Source organism: Heliconius melpomene, chromosome 16 (genome assembly GCF_056956725.1).
Source record: "Heliconius melpomene rosina isolate 202511_hmr_F chromosome 16, ASM5695672v1, whole genome shotgun sequence".
NCBI classification, from domain to species: Eukaryota; Metazoa; Arthropoda; class Insecta; order Lepidoptera; family Nymphalidae; genus Heliconius; species Heliconius melpomene.
In genome coordinates this window covers 11,406,785-11,434,424 of record NC_140404.1, presented here as the reverse complement: position 1 = coordinate 11,434,424, position 27,640 = coordinate 11,406,785, and the positions used below count along the sequence as shown (strand labels likewise).

General features: G+C 32.4%; 1 protein-coding gene across 7 annotated transcripts in view; it reads left to right on the top strand.

The window, feature by feature from the left end:
• The window catches only part of LOC146531083 (mitogen-activated protein kinase kinase kinase 9-like), a 61,544-nt gene extending 46,107 nt beyond the window's left edge, over positions 1-15,437 (top strand). The window contains exons 2-13 of one of the 7 annotated variants that reach the window (XM_085199065.1): positions 238-377; positions 1,357-1,549; positions 1,657-1,832; positions 2,485-2,505; positions 3,107-3,296; positions 3,852-4,022; positions 4,183-4,335; positions 7,251-7,280; positions 9,723-9,833; positions 10,118-10,253; positions 10,538-10,661; positions 10,987-15,437. In XM_085199065.1, coding sequence (XP_085055191.1) covers positions 238-377; positions 1,357-1,549; positions 1,657-1,832; positions 2,485-2,505; positions 3,107-3,296; positions 3,852-4,022; positions 4,183-4,335; positions 7,251-7,280; positions 9,723-9,833; positions 10,118-10,253; positions 10,538-10,661; positions 10,987-11,751 — 2,210 coding nt within the window. In that variant the 3' untranslated portion in view covers positions 11,752-15,437. Of the gene's footprint in view, positions 1-237; positions 378-1,356; positions 1,550-1,656; positions 1,833-2,484; positions 2,506-3,106; positions 3,297-3,851; positions 4,023-4,182; positions 4,336-5,478; positions 8,763-9,722; positions 9,834-10,117; positions 10,254-10,537; positions 10,662-10,986 lie in introns of those variants that run through there. The other 6 variants (XM_085199067.1, XM_085199066.1, XM_085199071.1 and 3 more) reach the window with 6 other exon arrangements.
• The last annotated feature ends 12,203 nt before the right edge of the window (positions 15,438-27,640 follow it).

The window sequence follows — 27,640 nt, the reverse complement described above, 5'->3', positions numbered from 1 at the left end:
TATCGTCGTTAACCCAATAATATTATACATAATTTTAGTTTCTAAATACTGATATACCTACTATCTTCTTAGTATTTACTTACTTTGAAATACCTATTTTTTTGCTATACAATCAGTTAATTTTCTCTTTTCGTGTTCTTTTCTTTTGTATAGATATTTATTGTCATTTAACATATACTTTTATATATAATAGGTGGTAAAATTCAAGTTATTAACGGATTTTTTTTTCTTTTACAGTTTTGCTCAGCGAAACGATACTCTCTGATGACAATTTAGAAGACAAAACCCTTAAAATAACCGATTTCGGACTCGCCCGGGAAGTTTACAAAACAACGAGAATGTCAGCGGCAGGAACGTACGCCTGGATGCCACCAGAGGTATACGGATAGTTTAATATTTATTATTTATTTATACCTACTATAAAGCGTGAAGCTGAAAAAGAGTATCTAAATATAGATATCACTAACTTATCTCAGATTGAACCCACATATTAAAGTCGGGGCGAAAGTGTCCTAATGAGAACGGAGTGACTAAAAATTAGGTTCCCAAGTTTCCCCTGCTTTCCCTGCTATGTGCGAGTGAGCAGAGAGAGCGTGAAGTAAAAAAACAAATAAGTTTTATTATAAACGGCGGCACGATAGCATAGATAATACGTTATTTACATAAATTATGCGACTTATGATGTAAGAAGAGTATTCTATATAATACTTAACATAAATAAATAATAAAATAGCTGAAAAAAATAAAAATGTTTACTAATAGCCTTATTCGTAGAAATCTTATAAAAGAGTTAATAGACAGGTACGTAAAAATAAATGGAAATAACGGCAAACACTCTTTATTATAAGTAACTACGTACGCGGAACCCAGGCTGGGTTCCGCGTAAGATACGACAGGTAACTGACCACAATTCCATCGAACGATTAATCTGATTGCAATATTTAAAAAAATACGAGTATAGCCTATAATCATCCTCCATAAATGGACTCTCCGATACATTTTGTTTTTCAATACCAATCAGTAGTTATTGAGATTTGCGCGTTGGACTAAACAAACGCTTCTACTTTACAATATTGGTATAGATATATATATTTTTTGTATTGCTATTTTCGACAAAATATATTTTTCATGAAGCCAGTCGTAGCAGGTTCAGGTGCACAGACTTACGACTGTAACTCAGGTAACGAGGCAAAAGCATTGATTTCCAATTTTCATTCCGTCGATTACTGGAGGCATTCCGTCAAAAATAAGGAACAGAGTGTCTTATAAACAAGGTTCCCAGATGGCCTCTGCCTACTCTTATACATATGTGGTAAATACAATATGAAGCTAAAAATACATATTTTTCAATCATAGGTAATAAAAAACTCGACATTCTCCCACGCATCAGACGTGTGGTCCTACGGTGTTCTACTATGGGAGTTACTCACTGGTGAAACGCCATACAAAGGCATCGACGCCCTGGCTGTGGCCTACGGGGTTGCGGTCAACAAACTCACTCTGCCCATACCAAGCACTTGTCCGGAGAGTTGGAGGGTTTTAATGGAAGGTAAAATTTGCTTTGGGGTCTTTAAAAATATTATTTAAACTATCATATAAAATTTTACAAAAACCAAAATTATAAAAATATATATTATCTTATGCCAATATCCGCAGCGTGTTGGCGTTCCAATCCCCGAGAACGTCCACACTTCCGTGACATACTGGAAAAACTCGAGCGTATAAGACAATCGGAGTTCACCCGCGCGCCTCACGAGTCCTTCCACACGATGCAAGATGGTTGGAGACTGGAAATAGAGGAGGTTTTGAGAGATTTAAGAAGAAAAGAGAAGGTGAGTTAAGTTTAGTTCTAGATTTAAATGAGATTTCGGCCTAGGTTAGAAAAACTTGAGGGTATAAGATAATCGGAGTCCCATCCAAGCGCCTCATGTCTTTCTACACTATGCAGGATGGCTGGAGACTGAAAGAAGAAGGTAAGGCTTAGTCTAGAGGTCTAGATTTAAATAAGGTTTCTGTCTAGGTTAGGTTTGATTTTTTAAAGGCCCGTAGCCTATATGTGTTCCTTGATTCATATAATGTCTGGAAGTCATTTAAGCTAACTCTTATCAATTACAATTCTACACTTATTAAGTTCCTTAATAAAATACACATGATTCCACCAAAAATACCCATATCTCAAAAACTGCTGAACCGATTTTGATGAAATTAGCACATATTTGGTATACATTTTTGGTAGCCAATGTATTAATTACACGTCGTCACACACGTCAAACTGATAATCCTCTTATTTTAAAGAAGTCTAAAAATTATATAATATTTATGAATTATTTACTAACATATAATATCGACTAAAACCATGTTCAAGTATTCTCAATAAGCTCAGTAAACTTCTCGCTAATATTATTAGAATACGATATATTAAACATGAAAATATTATGGTTTAGTGTTATTAATATAAGTTTGTTTTCCTTTAAACGCTCACAGGAATGCAAAACTATAGAGGAGGTTAGTGCACATTGTGAACTTGGTATTTTTATGTTTTATCTGTGCATATGTGTGTTTGTTTTTTTTTTATAAAAAGTCAGATAAAAATAGTTAGGCTTTTGATTTTTTTCCATTTCCTTTTTTTTGTTTCCATTATTATTTTGGTAAATCTATTTACGTTTCTATATTATATAGTATTATATATAGTATTATAGCGGAAACTCCAAGTCAAATAATTTTATTCAAACTAACAAGTTAAGTGTAATTCAAAAAAGGAATTACAGTTAAGACCTTAGACCTGAGATGAAGTTTCCACTTCCCTTTCGTAGTACACAATAGTTATATATTCAACTCCTAATTAGAATTTTATTAATTATTTCATACTTTAGACATCCAACACACAATATCTATTAAACAGGATAAAGAAGAGTGAGTGACAGGGATAGGCATAAGTGATGTTTAACATAAATTAAATTATTATTTTTTTCTTGCCTTAATAATTTTATTTGATAAATATTTTAAACATTTTGTTTTAATTTTTTGTTTCTGTTTCATTTTCAATATTTATTTACATTTAGCGTATATTTGATTGTATTTAAACATTTTAACACAACTATTCCAGGAGTTAAGGTGTCGCGAAGAAGAACTAACGAGGGCACAACTGCAACAGAGGCTTGTAGAACAGAATCTGGCGCAAAAGGAAAGGGAGTTGGAGATGAGAGAGATCGACTTAGCAGCGAGGGAATTACACATATTGATATTTGCGAGCAACATGTCTCATAGTCAGCCGCCTCAGCCTAATAAAAGAAAAGGTACTTAATGTCTCGAAAATGGAAGTGGGGGGGGGGGAGATAAAGGAGAATCTTAATACTACCTTCCCTCCGTCCGCTATATGCGGGTTACAGAGTGATGCATTATTTCTTGTTATTAAGATATATAAGAAAATATTATAGCTAGTTGAAACAAAAATATAAATATAGAAAAAAAGTGCATTACCGTTGTATGCCGCACGTAGCAGGACAGGCGGAGGTAAGGTAGGTGAAAATCGTTAAATTTATCGATGATATATGAAAATTTAAAAAAAGAGGTAATTTTCTAAATTTTACTAAACTTCATATGAATTATAAATAAAACACCTTTTTCGATGATGCCTAACATTATCTTTTTTTCTAATAAAATATTTTTTACGTTTTTATTAGTGATTTTAAATTTTAATTTAACTTTTCGAAAATTTAAGTTTATTTTATATATGTGAATTATAAAAATGTTTATCAGTTACGACATTTGATATATTGACAGTGTTCAAAATATCGTTAGTCTAAATTTTTATTATATAATTTAATTTATATATTTTTTCTATTCCACAGGCAAATTCAGCAAGATAAAGTTGCTCAAAAAGGACACTATATCGTCTCCGCTCGACTTCCGTCACACACTAACAGTTCGGCCCTCAGACGACGAGTGCAGTGTTAAACAGTTGGTGGCCGTCGCGAAAGACACGCCGCCCGGGTCGCCCGCCATTATGAGAGCTATCGCTTGTAGGTTTCATTTTAGTTTAGCTTCACGCTGTGACTCGCATACTTAGGGCAATCAGAGGGAAGTAAGAATAGAGGACTGCTAAGATACTTAGTTAGTAGTACTTACTGTCAAATCGCATTAGGATTGCTACAATATATAATAATTTATTCAATTGTACAGTGCCCGCAGACGGCGTGAAGGGCAAGACGTGGGGCCCATCGACGGGGCATCAGCGCGCGCGAGCTCACCTGCCGCTGCCCGCGCTGCGCCCCCGCCCGCACCGCCCCTCTACCTCCGCGCCGCACCTGCCGCGCGCGCCCGCCGCGCATGCAGGTAACAAACACAGACATACATACTAACTGATAAATTGATAAATACAGTCGTACATTGGTAACGCACACACACACGCACACATAACTGTCAAATGGCAGTGCACACGAATATGTAGAATGAATGAAAATAATCAAAAAAACCTAAAATCAAATTTGCGCAATCAACTTCAGGGCAGCCACTTGTACACTATAAACATCAATTTATACTCTCAAATAATAGAGAATAGAATATTACAACACTAGGTACTTTCTGTGATTATAGGTGCGCAATATACATGTTGAATTTAAAAAATATATACATTCTTTTACACTTTATTTTATTGCTTTAGACTAAATTTAATTTCACTAATTTGGTTCTAATTTTAACAATATTGAAGGAATCTTAACTCTTAATAAAATTAACTCAAAATTACTTTATTCTAGAAAGATTTACACGAAATACTCGATTCTCTCTCACACTTAATAAATATTGTTTTTATAATTCCTCTTTCTAATGTGAAGTTCTAACATTGCCAGACAGCCTTTAAACTACCTTAATAGGAAAACTAAAGATCAAGAAGTAATATATTAAATTTTTAAGAACCCACCTCATTTCATTTATTAACTCAAATACTTTTAGCAAAGTTAGAATTTCACTAATTAATTTGTAATTTTACATGTTTTTTTTTCTTGAATGTATGACAATTATGTATAACACAAGCAATTCATCCATGATGAAAATGTAATGTACTCGTATGTTTGTATTTTTTAATATTTGTTTGATAATGTGAAACAACACAATCAATGGAAGTCTTGTTTTACTTATAAAGTAAACTATAACTATAAATTTTAATAAGTAATGAATATATTATTTTGTAAAAATTTAAAAAGCAATAAAATAGCAATAACATTTCAAGGTCAATTTTAATTTAAGAAAAATGATTATATGACTTAAGTATTAAGTAATATTTTGTAGATTTATATTGGGATTTTACATTTCTCTTAGGCTTACTTTTTACTTAAAAATTTAAGACAAAAAAAAACATTTTGCTACTGAATTTCTTTATTATATCACATTTTGTGTATTCTCTAGATTTAATCTATAACTAAAACAAGACATACTTAGTAAAAAAAAGACAAAACATAACCAAAACCCGCCGTACAGGGGTAATACCGATAAACACCGACGAAACGAAACGTAAACCGCGCAAATCGAAATCTCAAGTTCGCACTCCGAAATCCGACATCGCGAAAAAGAGGAGCGGCAGCCACGACGACCTGCTCGACGTCACGGAGTCTCGCAAGAACCGCTTCTTCCTCTGCCCTCTGTTCCGGCAGGACCTCGGTCCCGAGCTGGTGCCGCACCACTACGACACAGTGTTCGACGCCGCACCTCGCGGCCCCAAACCCGACCCCAAGAGGAACTTCCTTAAGAGCATACGCTCGAACAGCCTGGCCGGTCTCTTGGCTGTCGCTGGTAACCTGTCTTCGGAAACAACGCAATTGTTAAGGGACGAGTAGTTTTTTTTTTGGAATGTTGGGTAAACTTTTTAGATATTGCCTATTTGAAGATTGCAAAGGCGTTGTATATGCGAGTTAATAAATGCTTATTGCCTTTTTCTTATACACTGACGAACGTTCCTTACTTCTACGGCGTCAAACGTTTTAGTCCAAAATTATGTAACGTTAAGGATGTAATATAAACAAAATAAAAACCTTTAAGAAAATATTAGCTATAACTAAAATAATTGTTAGGATTGAAAATGTTACATAGATTTCTATTAAAATAAAAAAGCAGTCCTAATTTAGTCGCATGCATACGAAAGTATTGAAATATACAACAAAAATCCGATAAACTTTCAAGTAAATCCTTAGGAAAATTGCTTTCGCGTTTTTTTTTAAATTGCTTTCGCATCTGTTTTAATATTAAAATAATCACATGACCATACAAATAATAAACAATTGAAATAATTTATATTTAACTAATTGTATTTTTTAACGGGAAATCATTGTCACAAACTACAAAACAACTAAACTTTCTGGTTTACCCTATATAGATAATAAAGTTTTTTTAAATAATTATAAAAAAAAATTGTGTATGTCCTGAAACATAACGCATATTTTTGACACGACTCAGCGTTGTCAAGCCATACGATTACATATCATTGATTGTACTGTAGTTAACATTCCTCGCGATTGCATTTTGTAATTTTTTTGCAACAATGTTTTTTCTTTTTGAATTTGAAATTTGAAACTTTTTATTATTTTTTTGAAAATTTATACTCGTCCCTGAGCGTTGTATATAAATAAGTTACATAAAGTTCCATGGATTTGATTTTAGATCTTAAGTTAAAAAAAAAGAAATAAAAAAGACTTATTTTTGTTAGTCTAAGTTAGTTTTTAGGTTAAATTCTGACCAGTGTGGACGCCATTTTCTTTTTACTCTTGAAGCATTTGGCTACAATAGACTTTTTTTTTATTTGAAGATGGTATGGTACAGATTAATAATTCATTTTAATATTTTGTTTTGTATTAGTTTATCTGTATTTTTTTACTTTCTCCAGTTTTATTAGATTTATGACGCATTTATCTCACTAGCTGTAATTACTATTTTGATATTGTTGGTTAATATGTAGTTTTAGTATGTGTTCAAATACTTCATTGTAAATCGAAAGATAGTTAAGAGTATTCTGGAAAAAGTTAACTTTAAGTATAAGATACATACCTAGAATAATTTCCTTTTAAAAGACTTTCATTCTCAAACGACTGACTGACAAAATTACATCTTGCCATAAATGTAATTCATTGTCAAAGTTTATTGACATTAAATCATAAATTGTAAAGAAAAAAATTGTAAAAAAAATATAGTTTTTACACTTTTACAATGTTTTACATTTTGTACTAATTTTGTGTTTAATTTTGTTTTCGCTGCTAAAGGAACGTCTCAAGATAATCTGCCATATCCTTGTAAGTACTGTTTTGTATGTATTTTTTTTTTAAATCGTGTGTGACTTATTTTTTTTCTATTCTATAAATATACTTATATCAAAGGTTCGAAACATTTTTTTTTTATATTTTTTTTGTAATCAAATTAGTAATATTGGCTTTATGTAATGTTAACTAATTTAATTTTATTTTTATATTTTAATATTCGAATTTTACATATAAAAAGAACTTTCATTTTTTATTTTCAATATGTCAATGTCACAAATAAATTCCACAATAAATATGGCAGATTTTAAATGAATCTACAGTAATTTAGCTAGTTTTAATTTAATTAAGTATTTGATAGTAATTAATAGATATCTTAGAGAATAATTATGATTGTCGTGTGATATTCGAATTTTGTCTTGTATTTGTGAGTTTTTGTGTAGATTATGTTTTGGTCGTAAATTTATTATTTAATTATTTTTTATACTCGTTTGACATTTTGTTCTTTTTTTTTTCGTTTTTTTTTTTGTAAATTGTAAGCATTTGTTTGCTTTCAGCCTGTTTCAGTTATTTAGATAAGTGCTATGCATGCTTCTCAGTTCATAATTATGCTATAATTGAATACGGTTTAAGTTGATATTTTTATATATTATATGTATTTTTTCGTACTTACCTATTCGTTAGTTCGTATAATATAAATCGCTTCGTCTCTTCACCATGTCATATTATGGCACGCTTTCAAATGTTTACAATGGTCTTAATGACTTATATAGTTGGAAGTCTATACGAAATGCCGGTTCGACAACCTTTTTGTCTGATGTATTTTTTAAAATATTTTTTTTACTTCAATTGCTGTTAATATTTATATAACATGATCGTATAGCCTTCCATTATTAGTCTAGCTAAAAACGTTTACAGTACAAAAACATATATTGTCGTTGTAACATTCAGTACAGTTCACGAGGCCTAAGCTGAGCTTATTTGTGTAAATGTCTCTTAAAGTAGAGCCAGAAATAGTAACCAATAAAAAGCCAAACATTATACAAAAAGATATCGATAATTCTTAACCGGACATTGCATCTTCGTAATTTTCACACTTGTCGGATGTGTCGTTTGTGTTAATAATGAATGGTTCTGTTATATCATGAACATCAACGTTGAATCCACAATTTTTTTGTGCTTTTACCACATGCTCACATATTTAAATATGTAATGCCTTTATCAATACAAGAGATATAAGCCAGTTGTTAACTATTTTACGCAAAGCAAGTGACGTCATAAGTACACTGTATTTGAACACTCACACGAATGCAAAGCTCAGCTTAGACATCTCAGACTGTACGTCAGATTACTTATTAAAAGTACCGGTGGTGGAATTCCATATGAGGCTCAGATGTTAAACGATGCAGTGGCGACTACGGCCGACACTATCGATTCAAATACTTTGGTGATCTGGTTCTCTTTATAGATTATAATTAATATTTTTTTTATATATCAAATAAACCTTTTTCCATAAAATCGATGCTGGTGTATTCTTTTAACATGGGTCTACTAATACTAGCTACTAACTACCCTGTAACATTTTGTGAGAAAAAAAATCGTACATATTAAAAAAGTATGTTAAATGATTGAAAATGAATTAAAAATCAATAAATATCCGGTGAAGGGCGAAACAGGAAGCTACGAAGCTTGCGCTTATTCACACCGGCTAATGTGGGACGCGATTATGAAGAATTACCAAATAACATAATATATTAAAAATACTACATAACTCAGATTAAGTGCCGTTGACGTTACTATTGCACATAATGTAAGTATAGTTTTGTTTATTTATGTTCGCTTTTTATGTTGCTTTGTTATTATTTTTAGTATGAACTGTTTGGCATGCGTAGTTATTTTTAGTCACTAATATACTGGAGTAGGCGAGATTTGATTTTCTGTCCCTTTCTAACGTATAGTGTGAAATAAAAACAAATTTATGCATTGAATATTTTCGTCTCACTCTAGTATGTTATTTTTATGCAATCACACACTGCATGTTAATGTTGTACACTCTATTTTATATATATTATCTTTTTTTATCTATTTTTTTTCTTATATTGAGAAGACAAATGTAAATAGCAATGAATTAAAAAAATTGTCATCATTAAGTTTCTATTGGCAATATTGTAATTTTGATTGATGTTTAATCGATTCGGATACGATTGTTTATTTTAAATATCGATTTTCTTTATTTACATTGATTATTGAATTGTGAAATCGTTCTGTACATGACGAAATTGTTAGAAAATATTGTATTATATATTATATTATATATTTTGTATTACAGGTTTTATTCTTCCTGAATATTTTTTTTCTAAATAAAAACACTTTTGCTTATTAAATGTTGGAGATAATTTGTTTCGCTTCATTCGATGTTTTGTCACGTGCCCTAGCTATAGCACGTAGTCGTAACTAACCTATGTTTTTCTCACATAGGTTGTTTTCTTCCTTACACAGACTACAGTCCGGACGACTGGGGGCCGGAGTTCCCTTTGAGTAGTTCATCCCGTTATACCATACCTATGCCGACGCTGTATAGCACTGAAGGTGAGGTTCTTTTGGTTGTTTTTTTTTTAGTTTGTTTTCATTTTTTTTTATTTTGCGATTTGTTTTTGTATATGAACGTTTTTTTAATATAAATTCCGTAGAAAAATGTCTTTATCTTTAATAAAAGTACGTAATCGAAATTTAAATTTTAAATTAGATTTTCCTTTCATAAAATATGGTTTAAAATGAATATAATACAAATGTTTCTAGTATTAATGAAGATTTTTTTTAAAATATCAACAAGACGATTTGTCATATAAATATTTTTATATAAACCGTTTCAGGCTACAAATTCAAAAAACCGAGTATAATAGAGCTTGTGTTGTACAACATGGCGGCTTTACTAGGGGGAGTGGCCGCCGGGTATGATGTCAGAGTGTCCAACGTCAGCCCCTTACATCCTACTTTACAGCCGCATAGGTGAGATAATATTATTTATATGTATATTTTGAGGTCAGTTGTGGCCTGGGGTCTCTGTGACACCATTGCAGGGGGACTCGAGGAAATGAAATGTTTAATATTTTCACTTCTTCGTTCTGGTCGAGCCCAAGCGCGGCGTTGAGTTCCGTCACTTAACACGCAATGTCTCCAGGATTCGGCGGAATGTGATTTGTTTTAACACTAGGTTCCCTCTGCCTACCCTGCTATATGCGGGTGAAGCTGAATAAAAATACATAAATATACATAATAATCCTATATTGCAGGCCTGAATTAGAAACGGAAGTGATACCGCCATCCATCTATGAGGGATACGGGTTCGCGCACAACACTTACCACGGACCCACGAGGCATTTGCGGGCGCCGTTGAACGCGATCACTGGGTCGCCTGTGAGATATGCTTTATTTTCTTTGAGTGTATTTAAGTGTATAATAAGAGAGAAATCATAATTATTAATTGAATAAAAATAAATTTAATAATCAATTTTTTGTCATTTTATACAAAACAGTAAAAGTGTTCACGACAATGAAAGTATTATAGTAATAAAGATAATTATGTGAAAAACACATAGGTTTATTAATAAGATTTTGCAAATAAAAACTGTGAATTGTGATAAAATTATTAAAAAGCGTATTGACGGGAAAAATAAAAGGTCAAATCATATTGATTTGTAATTCATAATTTTCTTTATAGGTATAATATTTTTATTTCCAGATATCAAGTCTTCAAACGGAAGAACAGAAACCCATACGCTTTACCGATTCGCCAACTCATTATGCACACCCATCCTCCTCCTCGGGCTATGGGCATTCAGCGCAGCCCCTATCAGGGACCTCGGGTCTCGGCACCAATTATACTTCAACGCAACCCACACCCTCACCACGAAGAACTTCCTCCACTACTTCAGACCACTTGGCAGATTTATACCATAATTATAGAGAAAATTTTCAACCGTCATCCCAAGATAGGATACAAGATTTTTATTACAGAAATGAGCCTTATACATTTGAAAGGACAGCTGATTATGTGGTAAAGCATCCTTACTATGGATATGATGAGTGTTCCTTCGATTACCGGGAACCGACTGAATTTAGACAATACCACAGAAGGACACCCTCGAACTCATCAGCAACCAATTCTCATCATGAGGAGTTTTCACCATCAAGACAATATAGGGAAAAGTATCCAAATCGATCAGAAACAAGAAAGGAATATCCAAGGAAGAGCAACGATTATTCATTACCAAGAGATTATTATCCCGACGAAACTAACCAAGGATTAGAAATACCAGCTAAATTACGATCTAGTTTAAAGAAATACAAGAAAAATACATCAGGTGGGAGCACACCAACGAACCCAACACCACCTGAGAGTCTAAGCGAGACGGATAGCTCCTACGTGTCCGCGAGGGACGCCTCGAGCGGGTCGGCCCGAGTCCGTTTTAGTCCTGAAGCAATGGGCGACAGGAAACACTCGTAGCGAAGGCTGAAGAAGTTCGACGACTACCTCGTGTGACTGCTGTCGTGGTAGCGTGGAACGGATTTGTGGTTTTTTTTAAATTTTGTGACGCTTCTTAGCAAAGTTCTAAGTGTTTAAGGACTTTTCAGTGTTTACCGTACGGATTAATTAATATATTAGCATGTTCCTTTTTTTGTAAGCGAAAGTCTTAGTGTATACAGCCTATACATTGGATAATTTTTTTGACTGCCATGTCTTAGTAATATCCCGGTAGCGTGAAACAGATTTGTGTTCTTTTTTAATTTATGGTTTTTTTTTTACTGAAGTAAAATCAACGGTCTTAATGTGTACAGCCCATGGGCTTGGAAATTTTATCTGTTCTTTTTTTTATAAGCAAAAGTCTTAGCATATACAGCCTATATGTTGAACGGGTTTTTTTGACTGCCATGTCTTACTGATGTCCTGGTAGCTTTGAACAAAACTGTTTTTAATCTAAAGTATTTTAGGACTTTTCAGTATACTCAGCCTATACATTAAAAAAGATAGGGCTATATTTATTGATTTATTGGCTGTTGTCTTTTTTTTGTTTGTGACTTTGTTTTGCATAATACAAAATTATGTCTTAATATAAAACATTATAAACGAAAAATTATTTATTTACATTCATTTGAAATGTAAATAATATGAGATGTTGAATAAATATTGTTTATTATGAAATATAATGACAAAACATTTTTTTTGTCATTTAATGACAATTGACAATATGGGCATAATTTATGATGTCATATTTTAGTACTTTCATTGAAAGTACTGGACAGTCATTATATTAGCTAATTGGCTTAAATATTTCAAAATTTTCAATTTAACTGTTAATCTAATTTAAAAGAGAGATCTTCAATTTATTATTAATTAACTATAGATGGGGATGATAATTCACGGTGTTGACATGCAATGTTTCATATTCTAGCAGAAATTGAAGAACTCATTATTCCCTCAAAATAAATTCTGTAATCTTTGAATCTATTACATACTATCAATCAATTTTCTTGATATCAAGGTTATTTTTATTTTCTTATTATATTTCTATCATCAAATTTATTTAATCAACATCGTCGCATAAACACTTAAACTTGACTTTATACTAATAAATATTGTGGAATTGTGTTCATAATTATGTAATTCATTTATAATTGTAATTTACGCTTCTTATTATTATATATATGAATATCTATATGAATCATATAAAAGCAAATACAGTTATATCCGTTTTTTATGAACTGATTTTTTTAATGTTCTGACATAATTTAGTAATTATGCTTATTTTTTTAATACTACACATGTATTCTAAGGTTATAGTCCAAATAATACGATAATTCTAATTTATTTAACTTTCGTCTGTCGACTGGCAGGCAAATGACCAGTCTTGACTCAGTCCAACCACAGAGTGATTGAAGAGTATTGGCTTGAGCACGCCAATCTTAGGAACTACTAGTTGGAACTGAGAAAATAATTTGAGTTACATAGTCCATTTATTGAGGAAGGGTATAAGCTGTATTCTTATTAATTACCTTCACCACGTTAATTGGTAAGATGTAACCTTCTGTACTTGCGGTCAGAGGTACGCGGACTAATCCGCAATAAACGCGTCGCGTAAGTCTTGTTTAGTTTCGTTTCGTTTCGTGTAGTGCTTTATTTGCTCATATATGGTTTGTATGTATATAATATTAATATTTAAGATTTTTCCATAATATGTTCGAATTTAAGACATTTGAGGAAATTTGAGTGTTCAACTCGCAATTATTGTACGAATTACGACTCGGTTTCTAGTATATAATATTATATGTGTTAAGATTGTTTTATTCTAAGCAATTTGTGTATTATTATTATTAATGATATTTAAAAGTTATTTTTGAAGAAAATGGTAGGTATTTATATATTTTTTTGCAAACCATTTAATATCTCGAATGGATTTCTTAGTTGTAGCTTAATCGTACATCGGAATTGGTAATAATCGATTATAATAGGATTCGTATCGATTTTCATGGTTGGCAGCTTTTATTATCTATTGATATATTAAAATAGCTGCTTAGACCTTACGATATTCAGCTTAAGATAGTTTCTTTTTTTTTACAAAAAATAATGAAGGTATTTAATATGTATATTATTAATTATTATTATATGAGATTAGCAACAATGTAAAAATGTAAATAACTCGCGCATTTTGTAACAAGCTTATTATTTAACTCACGATATTTAGCCATTTTATGTTCTTTATATTATAAATAGTACAAATATATTAATAAGAGATGAAAGTACTAGGTTCGATTAATCGTGTGTATATTTGAAGTATTGCATTATGTACAAAAAAAAACGATATTTTTTACAAAAATATCTAATTTTTTGGTAGTATTAAGTAAATAAGTAATGTAGAGATGGTTTTATATTTCAACAGTTGTATGTATTTATGTGAAAATTAACTAGTCTGGATTTCGTAATGCATATCTGTATCGAAAACTGATATTATATTGTATTTGTAATGTATTGATATTATTGCTTGTGGATGGTGTGTGGTTCGAGGGCCGGTTGAGGTAAATACGGTATATCATTTGATATGGGAAAGTCAAAATAATGTACTAAAAGAAATAGTTTTAACTAATAACTAAATAGTTTTTTTTTAGTTTCAATATTTATAATTGAAACTCAAAATATTAATTTAATTTCGTACGCAAATTTCTATAATGTGTTATATTGTATGATTTAAAATTTGTACATACAGAAAAAAAAGTCCCCTCGAACACAAAACACAAGTGGCCATTAACGCGATCTGAACTTATATTTAAGATATATACATAATAAATATATCGAAAAATGTAATATTAATAAAAATTAGCTTTGATATTAGCGAAAAAAAAATACCAGTGCCTAAAAAATGCTGGAATGATAATGATTCGGTTTTGAATTGTAGTATTTCGAAGGCCAGGCCAGTATCACACTGTAGAATTATTATTTTATTTTATTATTTATATTATTATGTTATTCTTTATATGCATTTTGTGCAATAAACGCATACTTGAGAAAGTGGTCTAACTTGAAATATAAACATTAAATGAAAAGTCAGTATAAAATAGTCCTTTTTTTACAAAATTTTAATTGAATTCGAAATTTTTAAATAATGTTGTGTTAGGTCACTTTGTTTCTATGTATGCGTCATGTAATATTTTTGCGTCCATTTTTTTATTTTATATTCTTTATTTTATTTTAATTAATCGTCGTGAATCATATCTGTACGTACTTAAATGATTTAAATCACATTCTGTTATGAATCTATCTGTCACAAATATTTAGAGATATTTTATTAAAAGTTGTAACTGTGTGAAAATTTTGAACTAGTTTAAAAATTTCGATTATTTACAACATTCTAAGTATTTTCAATAATTAATTAAAACTTTATTTGTAAATATAAATTCACGACGCCCTTAAAATGTCTAGTCTTGTTTTATTTAATGTATATTGTATCCGTAGCGTAATGTTTTTGGCATTCCTTGTTTTAAATAATAATACATTCCATTTCCGTTGTGACGTTGTTGCTCAGTGGCGAGGCGTGGGGGGTCGTATAGTGGGTAGGTGGTCGCGGGATCTGTGCCAATGACAGGATGCCTTAAGTCTGTACGTTGAACCGACAAATAAATGTAGTATTAAGCTTTTTATTTTGTATTTTTATTTCACCCTCTTGTTAATTTGTTAAGAAAAAGGAGATTGTTATTAGTTTAAAATTATTGGTCGTCTTCGGGGGCGTAAACTTTGAAATGAATAGAAGTAGAAGCATGGATGTTGTTATGGGAGGACAACACAGAAAAGTCTGGTGCCCGCCTTTTTTTTGTATCAAAATGATTATTTTTTTAGCTTTACGTGGTATTCCGCACATTGCAGATAGACAGAGAGCATCTGAGAACATAGTGGTAAGACACTCCGTCCCCATTGAGATACTACAACAATGTCTTCACTTCCACCTTCTTGAGTTTGCGAATTACCTAAAATATTAAATATTAATCTTCTCGAGTAGGAATCCAATCTTCATAAACAAAAATGAAGACTGAAAAATTAAAAATAGCATAGCATGGTAGGAAGAGGGAACCCAGTGTTAAGACCTTCGTTTCCCACTTTTCTTAATTTTATTATTATTGAGACTAAAGTTTGCTCTTATCTAGAATTTAATATCCTTGAACTCTGACCTCGATCAGTTACGTTTACACAAAACGTTAAGAATTTGTTGCGATGACATTTACTTGTTGACAATTTATCAATTAATTATTTATATATTTCAGAATTTTACATACTTTTTTTTAAGTCTCACCTGTATCGCGCACATGACAGAGTAGGAAACCTGCAAACTTAGTGCCAAGACCCTTCGTCCCTTAATTTCCGTCGAATTCTGCAGACATTGCCTGATGAGTGGTAGTGGTCGTACCTCAACGGCCACGCTTACCTCGTTACCATGGCGTCTTTTACATATTTATTGCGAATTATTTTAAAATTTTAGTCGTAGTGGAGATGTGAACCTTTCTAGTGTAATCGCAAGGGTTGAGGGTTCGGTCGATAATAGAAGCAATTAATAATTTATATTTTCTCTAGCAAGATAAAGCGCAGGGTAGAGTATCGGTTAAGCGGACAACACAGTGTCTTGACATTAGACTCTCTGCCTACCCTGTTATTATACAAAAAGACAAAAAAATTTTTTTGGTATAGATTTCAAGCAAGGTCCAAGCTAGGTCTTTGTCACATCGGTCTTAACATTCCTTTATTTTATTTCAAAAAATATTTAATACAATATGTTTAAATATTATAACTATTGAGATCTTACCTTGAAATCTTCACTTAATTAAGAGTATAATAACTTTACATATAAACAATTGACTAATTTTTTATTGTTATATCTTACCTTCGAACGTCACCTTCGAGGTGTTTAAAGATTTTATTCAATAGGAAGTACTTGTAATATTCTTTAAAATATGATTTAAAATTACTTGCAGAGGCGGCTGAGGGCACACCGCCTCTCATCTAGCTCATAACAGACTAGGCAGAGGTGAACTGGAAACCTAGTGTTAAGATACTCCATTTCCCATTAAGACACTTCCGTTCCCCACTTTTCGCCCAATTCTTAAGGCATTGCATTGCACCTATGTCGAAGCATACATAGATATATGGGCTATCCAGCAAAAGAAAAAGTTCATTTCGAATCAATAGGTAGTTCCTGACTTCTTTATTATTACTAGCGCGTTCAAATAAACAAAGTCCCTTTAGATACTTATTTGCATTTCAAGAATATTTTGACTGTCTTTTTAGCTGACGCTGCCTGGAGACATAATGTTGAGACACCCCTTTCCCATTTAGACACTTCCGTTCTCCACTTTCCACCGTTGTGACTGTCAACACAGAATATTGTTTCAATTCCCACTCGAGGAAATTAAATATTTAATATTTTGACTTCTTCGGTTTGGTGTCGAACCAAAGCACGGCGTTAAGTTCCGTCACTCAACAAGAAATTAAACGGAAAGTGTCTCAATAGGCTCCCTCTACATAGCCAGACTATATGCGGAATACGGCGTTAAGCTGAAAAAAAAGTATAGTAGGTATTTTTCCATATTCTTCAAGATAAAGTTAACCTATTATTCCTTATAAAAAAATTAAAAAGTCGAGAATTATACGTATATTTCAACTCCGTTCACGGCAGGACTTCGAGTGAAAGTCAACTTAAGATAAATATTACTTGTGTATATTTAGAACGTCGCAGTACAGAATTACCTTCACGAAGGAAGTTCGCTAGTTTTCGCGTAATTCTTACATTTATAATGGTAATATAGTATATTTAGACAGCTTCCCGCTGTATCCCGCACATGGCAGGGTAGGCAGAAGGAACCTAGTGTTAAATTCCAGCCGAATTTTCGAGGGACTAAGTTAAGCTAAGGCGTTAAGTTCCACCACTCAATACGCACACATATTGAGTGGTGGAACTTAACGCCACACTTAAAGCGCCGAGCACGCTTTAATTAAATAAATAGTGCAGTTGGACAGTGTTTGTACAATTGATATTGTGGATTAAATATTGTATTTGTACATTTTTCATACATTTCTATTCACCCTAGTTTCTTTAGAAATTATTTAAAACAATTGTGAAACCGCCTACTTAATCGTGGAAAACAAATTGTGTTAATTCTGGAAAAGGAATTGAACTGTATATATTATATATTATTTAACTAAATATTTTGAAGATTTAAATTATTTTTAAATAATTATATTGCTTTGGTCAGTTTAAAAAAAACACCATGGAAATGTATAAAAAAAAACAAATATCATAGAAAAAAACAATTTATTTCATTCTGGGTATCTAAAATACTATTAAGTGCATGTAAAATATACAGATAGACAGTTCAAAAATGTGTTTCTTAACTCTACAATCATATTTACATTTGTAATTGTACAATATTTCCATTTTCCATATGTAATTTATGAACATTTTTCTTCACATTTTTTTCGAATAAGGTTTTACATCTAGAGGCATTTTAGACAAATCATTTATGGCGTTAACACATTGAGGAACAATTACAAAGCATTTGTCAGCGTCTTACTTTACTTATTATAAGTAAACAAGTACATATGTGTGAAACTACGGCGGATGTAAACCGCTCTCAACTCTGATGATCCATCTTGAGATAATAAAATCTATAAATGAAAACGGAATCTCAAGATCGACCTCAGAGTTGAAAGCGTTTTATAAAGACGGGTCCTAAATTCATAAAAATATAATTCAAATAATCTTCGTTCAATGTGCTAACCCAAAAGGATTAATTTGTTGGTTCAAAACCACATCTTACAGCTACATCCGGAGCTTGCCCAGAAATATCACAATTATTAACATTATATTTATTTGTGTATAACTAATTCTATTCACTTCTATAGAAGTATAGTCTATATGACTAGTTGGAATGCGTTTTAAATGCATTAAGGTATAGTATACAAGTCTTAGATTGCCGTAAAAGCTTTTAAAATCCTCAAATAAATAATATTTGGACGATCCATGTTCCATGATGATTTCTTATATATTATAATCTAATTAGAGAAGCTGTATATTAAAGAAGGTAAAGCTAATTTTAATTTTAGAAAACGTATTAAACAATTGAACGTAACGGGATTTGAGAAAATTGAAAATTTTGAAATACGTTTTCTAAAACAAAAGTAATTTTCTTTCCCAAGTATGGAATAACATTTTAAAAATGTTATAATTTATAGGTATCCTTATTTATATTTTATAATTTATGAATTAAGCAAGAGAACTTAGTGGTGAAATACTTTAATCTTAATTTTATATCTCTAAAATATCGCGCTAGAAACAATCCCGGAAAATAAAAAAAAAATTTAATCAGATCTAGAAATGAAGATTGTAGGTAATCGAACCTACAATTATCTCTTAAACAGTCGAATACTGCCACTTACTCCCATTGCGCCACTATGGTATGTAGTCACGTACACGTTCCACCGAGCCCTGCGGACGATACTTCCCTAGTTACATACATACAAACATACATACATATATATATATATCTCGTTAAAGATGGCTCGAGGCCAACAAAACGTTGACCGCGGGATAAATCTTCCTGATTCAAGGCAATTTCTCATACCATTGTTTATCTTTCACGCGAACCAGTGACGCTAATACGTGTAATAATACATTTTATAATGAATAGACAAAATTCATTCACTATTGATAATAGTTTTATATTACTTTAACATTGCGCGGCGTTCAGTTACGTCACTCAACGAAAATAGAGAACGGAGCGTCCTGACATTACGTTCCCACTACCTACCTACCAGATGAGCCTAGAAGACGTCGAATATATTTCACTCAGCATTAAATCCGAACTAACAGACATACTCTCATCAATTTAATGGCAATTATTTGCTAATTGACATCTCTGTGTCACTTTAATTGACCGTCTAATTCGTGCTCAATATCACCAATCACCAAGGATCCAGCAATTGGTCATTGAAACGAGTGACTCGATACCGACTCTATGTAAATATAATTAAGATAACATATCGGATTTATATAAATACTCCTTTTGCATTGGAATTTTTGTAGAGATTAATAAAATATGTAACTACTTAAGGCCGTCGCGGCGCCGGGGCAGGGGCACCCTTGAGTTCCACACCCAATGCGTCCAGAATTAGGCGGGAAATCAGGATCTCTTAACACTAGGTTCCTTCATATTAGTATTTGCGGGATACAGCGTGAAGTTAGTTTTCTTTTGTGAGACATGTTTATTTTATAATCAAACCTGTAAGTTCCGATTAAACTAGCTAAGAATAATTTGACACGTTATCAGTAGGTTTAAAGAAAAAAAATATGACTTACTTCACGCACTTTTAAGCTTATCACGTATAGTAGAAAAAGAGGGAGAACTTGATGTCAAGACACTCAGTTCTCCTCTCTTTCCGAATTCGAGACAATGCGTGTTGAGTGTCAGAACTCAATGCCGCGCTTCAAATATTGGAAAGAGGATAATTATAGAATATATAAAAGATATAATTCTCAGATTTAAATCAAAACTATAGATCGAAATTAAAGTATTACAAAAAAAACCTTTAAGTACCTAAGTCTTGCAAAACACACATATTAGAGGATTAGGCAGAGAACTTATACATTATGTATTGAAGTGGCTTCCCAGCGGTCAGTCGAGCAATTCTAACAAAAAATTGTCATATTATTTTCATATATTTTAATGTATCGTTTATATTTTTATTGAACCTGCTAATTTTTTGATGACAAGTAATTTCTTTTTTTTTATAATTTTTGTTTAATTGACATAGATAAAACTATTTTTGAGAAATATAAATTAATTTATATTAAAAAAAAGTCGTCGTCCGCAACTTTTGACGTCGACTTAAGATGTAAAATATAAAATACCGTATTTCCTGTTTCCGCAGAAATTTCCGATATTCTCTTTTAGTGTTCCCCTACACTCCCTAAACAAGGCAAGTTAAATAACGTGAACACCCACGTGAACGTAACACTGGATTCTCTATGGGAATAGGGAACCCAGTGTTATAACATTAATCTTACCGTAAGTATCATATGTATATAGATAAAACTAAATCAATTTGGGCTTATATCTTCAGAAATAATCGTTAAAATAATTTAATTTCAAATACCGTCGACTTCTGTATTCATATTTTGGTTGTCACTTCATTGTTTATTAAGAATCCATACATTTGCACGTTTAGAATACAATGGAGGCGACGCGTGAGTCAGAGTACTCGGTATATGTAATGTATGAATACCGAAATAACATAACGATATATTTATATGAACGGCACTAATACAGTATGAAAGTGAGTTTTTGGCATCCCGCTGTAACCCGCATAAAGCATGATTGAATTTTTGAAACACTGAGTTGAGTAGTGGAAGTCAACGGCGCGCTTTTTGTTCTGTTACCTGGATGAGGAAATGAAAATATTTCATTATAATCAAAGCTACAATTGTGGGATTCCAAGAAGGAGCAGCTCAGCGACAACTACACATTCCATACGCTAGCAAGCCGTGTTTTTATGAAATAAATTAAGTTATATTTTATGTATTTCTTGTACTACTAAAACGAAACATGATAACGCAGCTAGGAACTAGGGAACTTGTCTAACTGTACACGCGTTGGTTATGGATTCAAATCCTGTTCAAAAGAACGTTTGTCTTTGAAAATATAGCAGTCTTCTTGGTCTAAAAAGACGGCGTTAGGCTCTACTATCTAACACGCAAAGTCTCCTAAATGGACGGAGAATTCCGAAGTGTCTAAGCCCTATGCTCTGCGTTCCCTGCATATGCGGGATACAGCGTGAAACTAAAAAACACATAAAACACGCGATACAATCACGTTCATTATTCGAGTTACGTATAATGGTTTACGACTTATTTTATAATATCCTGTGTTTTGTCGTAAAACGTTTGAAATTGGCAGTTTGTAAGGTTTTTAACTAGAGACTTTGATCTACAAAATATATTCTTTATATTTTAACGCTAATTTTACAGTATAGAAATGTTAGACTAAGTTATTTGTGTTAGTGGCGTAATTCAACGCCGCGCTTTGTCTCGTTACCATAGCAAGAAAATGGTCAAATACTTCATACCCCAAATAAAAATCGAACCCAAAACCTTAAACCCTTGCACCACGGTGACCTTAATACGACGTCAACGGCCAATTATTTATTTAAAAAAAATAATTTAATAATACTAGTAATAGTAAATTTTAGGCAAACATTGTTATCTTCAACGTCACGTCGGACGTGTCGCTATCGAGGAGGCGAATAAAACCCGTTTGAATATTTTATATCTACATGTTAATGAGTTCGGAGCATTCGCAAAAAAAAAGACGACGATAAAATAACAATTTAGTTTATTTCAAGTGGAACTCGGAGTAACCTTGGGATTAATATCGAGTTATTGTGGAAAATATACCGCTGACGTTGACCAAATATTGTTACAAAAATCCTATAATAAATATGTATCGGTTATTTTATTTGAATAAAAAATATTTTTTAAATTGACGCAATCGTAGCGCAGGTTTATTTATTAGGTGGGTAGCGTGGACGATAGCTGTAAGTTCAGTTCCCGATTTAAATCTATTCAAAATAAAACTATGATTGTAGGATTACATAGAGCAAGACGTCGAGTTCGCGTTTGGACTCTCCGTTCGCAACCTTTTGAAAAATGTTTAAGCCATTGCGTGTTGTGTGGCGGAACCTAACTCCGCGCTATGCCTCGTTACCAGCGCGAGGAAATAAAAATATTAAATATTTCATGCCCCCGATTGGTGGTCCCCGAGTGGGATTCGAAGGTAACCGTCGTGTTTACATCGTACCGTAGCACTCAACATTCAATTATTTAAAACCCAGTGCTTTGTACCTTAATTCTCTCTAAATTGCCATGAACAGACAAAATCTATATTCCAATAAGCTACAATAAAACAGATTACTTTCATATATAAATATATATTATAAATAGGAAAGGTTTCGCTAATGAGATGTTATGTAATGACGTCACGTAGTGGAGGGGCAGGTGGTTTCGAACACCTGCCACCGAACTTACGGCGTTCGACAGTTTTGCATTTTGTATTGACGAATATTAATAATTTATAATAGTATTTCTTTTAAGAAATGGTCGTCCCATGTAAAAAAGTAATACATATATATTTGCAGAAATTGTTCATATTATTTTATAATGAGGAATGAATATTTTAATTTTCTCGGTATGGTAACGAAAAGAAACGCGGCGTAATGTCTTGAAAATATGGCGAAAGTAAGCATACTCTACTAATGTTAAATAAGAAAAGTGAAGTAACATATAAGAAAAATCTTTTATCTTGTAATAATATTCCCCAAATCCGATATCGAACCGACAACCATCGCCATCAACACATAATGTCATTCAATCATAAAAATAAGCAAGCACCGATAAATTTCTTTGGAAACGAGATATTTATAACAAATATTGACGTTATAAATTTTCAGTAAGGCGATTATGTCGAACGTGCGTGGTGCGTCAGCGCTCGGACTAGCCAACTATATCGAGATATCGAGATTTGTGAGAACTAGCGACCCGCCCGCGGCTTTGCCTGCTTAAACTTAGATATATTATAGTCAATTAATAAACAATATTTACATAATTAGTAGCTTATGTGTTTTTATCATATATAGACTATATTTTTGACTATATTTTAATTTAAGTTTAATCTAAATTCATATAGTATTTTTTAGGTGGAAGAGAAACAAATATCCTTTTATCATTACAAAATTCAATTAGTAGGATTGTCTATTAATTCAAGATTTCTTTTACATTGTACTAGTTTTTACGTATGGTTTCGCTTGCGTGTTCAAAAAGAGATAGCTAACAGCTGTGTACGACACATGACTCATTGTAGGTGGCCGTGGTAGCTTTGACCGCTGGTACAGGAGGTTACTTTGAGATGATTAACTGTTTAATCTAAAGCCTTGCTCAATAAATATACTATTTTGCATAAAAATAATGTACTATCCGAGGGAACCTGGAGACGCGCCTCCCAATTTTCAAGATATCACGTGTCTCTACACGAGTCATGAGCGGTGGAACTTCACGCATTTCCCGAGATAAATTCGAACCTACAATCATCAACATCAACATAACCAACCACTTCACACGGAGCCCCGAGCCCCGAGCCCCGAGCCCCGAGCCCCGAGCGCCGGGCGCCGGTACGCAGTAATTATCGCGCTATACTATAAAGCCCGATAAAGCGGTGAACGCCCGCGCCCTGCTCGCGATAGAGGCACTTCTGCGAATACTTATTTACTTCTGCTTAATTGTAGTAAATTATTGTAATTAAATGTCCTTTCTGGTTGAGAAATTTGTTGAAAACATCTACCTACCTTATTTATACGATAGTAGTGAGTTCTAAGTTCAAGAGGTGAAATTTGTTCTTATGAAGCATTTTTTTGCAATTGTATACAGAGAGAACTTAATTAATGTCAACGGAATGTCCATTCTCAAGTTTCCGCTTATATTGTATGTAATGCAGTAAAAAATAAATATCATCAAAATCGAGTGGAGGAACTCTACGCCGCGCATTGATTTAAATATGATGATTTATCATTAACTTTTCCGTTTTTAATACGAAAGAATCCAACCAAGAAACAAATTAAAAACTTCATAAATACCAATGTAAGTAAAAAATAAATAACAATAATAATAATGCGAGTTATTTCAAAAAAGTGTTGAATACACTATTTTTAACTTACTTTGACTTTTATACGATTTCTCATAAACCTATAGGTACATATATAAAATAAAAAAAGGCATTCTACTAAGTAAGGTCGTTACATTCCTCGCTAGAGGTCTCTCGTAGGGCGTAGGGAGGTATCTACAAGGACACTCGGCACTTACTCTGGGGTAATGTTGTCTACCTAAGGTCGATTACATCGTGGTTAGTCTTTGATAGAATTTTACATATCTCGCTGTATAAAGATAAAATACAAATTTTACTTTTTTGAAGAATATCGTACACATTGCATGGTAGACAGAGGGAACCTGAGGACCTAATGTTAAAAAACTAAGTTCCCATTAAGACGCTTCCGTTCCACACTTTCTGCCGAATTCTAAATTCTTAATAAAAAAAGCATTGAGTGGCGGAACTCAACGCTGCGCTTGGTTAACTTAACATACATTTAAATATGTGTAATTTTTAAGTTTTCGCTGTATCGCGAATAGCAGGGCCTGTAAGAGGTTGATTAAACAAAGAGAAATAAAAAATATTAATTTCCCCGCGTGGAAACTGAATCCACAACATCGTCGTTTACAGACAGACGTTGTGCTGCTGCGCCCCGACGGCCTCAATATATGTACAGAACTCCACTTAATTCAAAACTCCTGATAACATGTTATCTATTACTATGGAACCCGAAATATATGATTACGTTAGCCAAAATATACGATTCTATTTGCGCAGTTATTATGGTTTATTTTTGGTTTGAAATCTTATTAGTGTGAAGCGCAGACAGACGTACTGAGTAATCTATATATATAAAAGGACTTGTCCTCACTGACTGAGATAAGACGCACGCACAGCCGTAACCGCTGTGCGTAGAAACATGAAATTTGGACAGATGTTTTCTTTCGTTATCTGGACATCCACTAAGAAGGGATTTTGAAAAATTTTAACCCTAGAGGGATGAAATTGGAGTTCAAAGTTTGTATTGAAAAAAAATTAAATCGGCACCGATCTTTATAAAATGTGAAATTTAGATTTTTAAAAGTATTTAATTAAACACGTGTTTCATCGTTTTCTAGAATTCTCCCCCTAAGGCTGCAAATAAGGGGTTGAAAGTTTATATGAAAAAATCTTTAAATCACCACTGATTGGCTCAGGCGAAGCTGCGAGCATCCGCTAGTCATCTATAATATTGAAAAGTATTATAGATATATCTATAATATTATATTATGTATGTGACAATTGCATATATATTTAAAAAAATATTATACATACGGACATATATCATTAGATTGCAATTCTATTAGTCTTATTTCCTTGATGTATCAAATTTTAATAGGTTTTTCTTTCTAATGAGTTTGCTCCAACGATTACTTGAAAATAACATTAAAAAAATTAAGAACAAATCGTTGCACAGAGAAAAAAACATATTTAAATGACATTAAAAAATGTGGTGATTAAAATCACCTTATGGATTATTTAAACAATATTTTGACGAAATTAACTTATTTCCAATGAATGACTTATGAAAATATCTTTTTTTTATTTACATTCATAAACTAAAAATATATCTATATCCGCACTGCCCTGAGATCGTTCTAAGAATTCTAATATTTTTATTTACAACCTTCTAGCCCCTCAGATCTGTTCTCAAATTGAAGCCAACTAAAAGGAGCATTGAACGTCTGAAGCTATCGTCGCTTTCTGCCTAGGATTCCCTGGTCTTAGTTGTTGTTTTATATGTAGGCACGTGTTGTCTTACATGTATATAAAAATGGGAAACAAATGTATTCACAATGAAAGAATAAATACTTTTATAGAATAGTAATAGATTATAATAATTAACCTTCATTTTGACTTTCTCTAAAAAAAATCTTTTTTAAATTAGATAATTTCAATATGAGATACGAAAGACTTTCAGTCTTACATCGGCGACTTCTCATCTGTCTACGCGGGCGAAGGCGCTGCTAAAAGCTAGTTTGATGATGTAGCTGAATGGACATACATACATACAAAAACATGACATATATCTAAATGAAATAGTACTTAGTAACTCGACACTGTTATCATCAGACTATCCATTAGCGAGTGTATGACAAAAAGCGATTACATAAAAATTACATTTTAATTACAATTTTTCATAAAAATACTACACCTATCTACTACGAACGACTTATTAAACTTTAACCTATTGTTTATCAAAATATATAATAAAAAAGAAGTTTAGCCTGCAACTTCAAGGGCGTCGTGGCGCGCGTTTATGGGTTCCATTTCCATTCGGCAGAATGAAATATTTAATATTTTTACCGAAAAATGGGCTAAACAAAAGTGTCGTTAGGCGGAGTACGAGCACGGTTTCCCATTTTACAAAGACAAAATATAATTAAAAAGTACATAAGCCATCCATTTTTCTTATCTATGCTAAAAAGGTGAGCACCACCCTCCGCCATACGCATTTTTTTTATTGTTTACAGACTTTCCCCTACAATAGCAGAATTTTATTCCAAATGATAAATAGTTATTTTAATTTTTATATATTGTTTAAAATCCATAACTAATGGTTGTGGGTTCGTATCCCGTATGTTAATATAATAAAAAACAAGTATTTCTGTAAACAAAATTAAGTTTTTCCAATTCTAGTCTCTCGACGGCACTTATCAATGGTAATGTAAAGATGAGAGCCTAAAATGAAATCTGCAGCTTTCTCTGACTATATTTAAAATATACGAATTAAAAATTCATACTGATGTCGGTTAACAGTACAGTACCTGCATTTGAGAATAATACATTATTTCATGGCTAATGCTATTTTAAAATAAATGATAAATGAGGAACTTAATCGACGTTAATATGAGCTTAAGCATTTTATTTTTAACCCTGATGTACCTATACTGGAATGCGTGAAGCTATCACTAATCTACTATTCCAGCTTCACGCTTTATCCCGCTTATAGCGAGGTAGGTAGAGAATTAAGTGTCAAGCACACTCCCTTGGAGGACCTGGACCTCGACTTTAGAACCTGGCTAAATTTCAGGTTACTCAACTGCTAAATTCCGGCTGTGCGTTGCAACGAGCAACATCTCTAAATAAATATACCTGAGTAAAAATGCTTGCTAATTATCTTT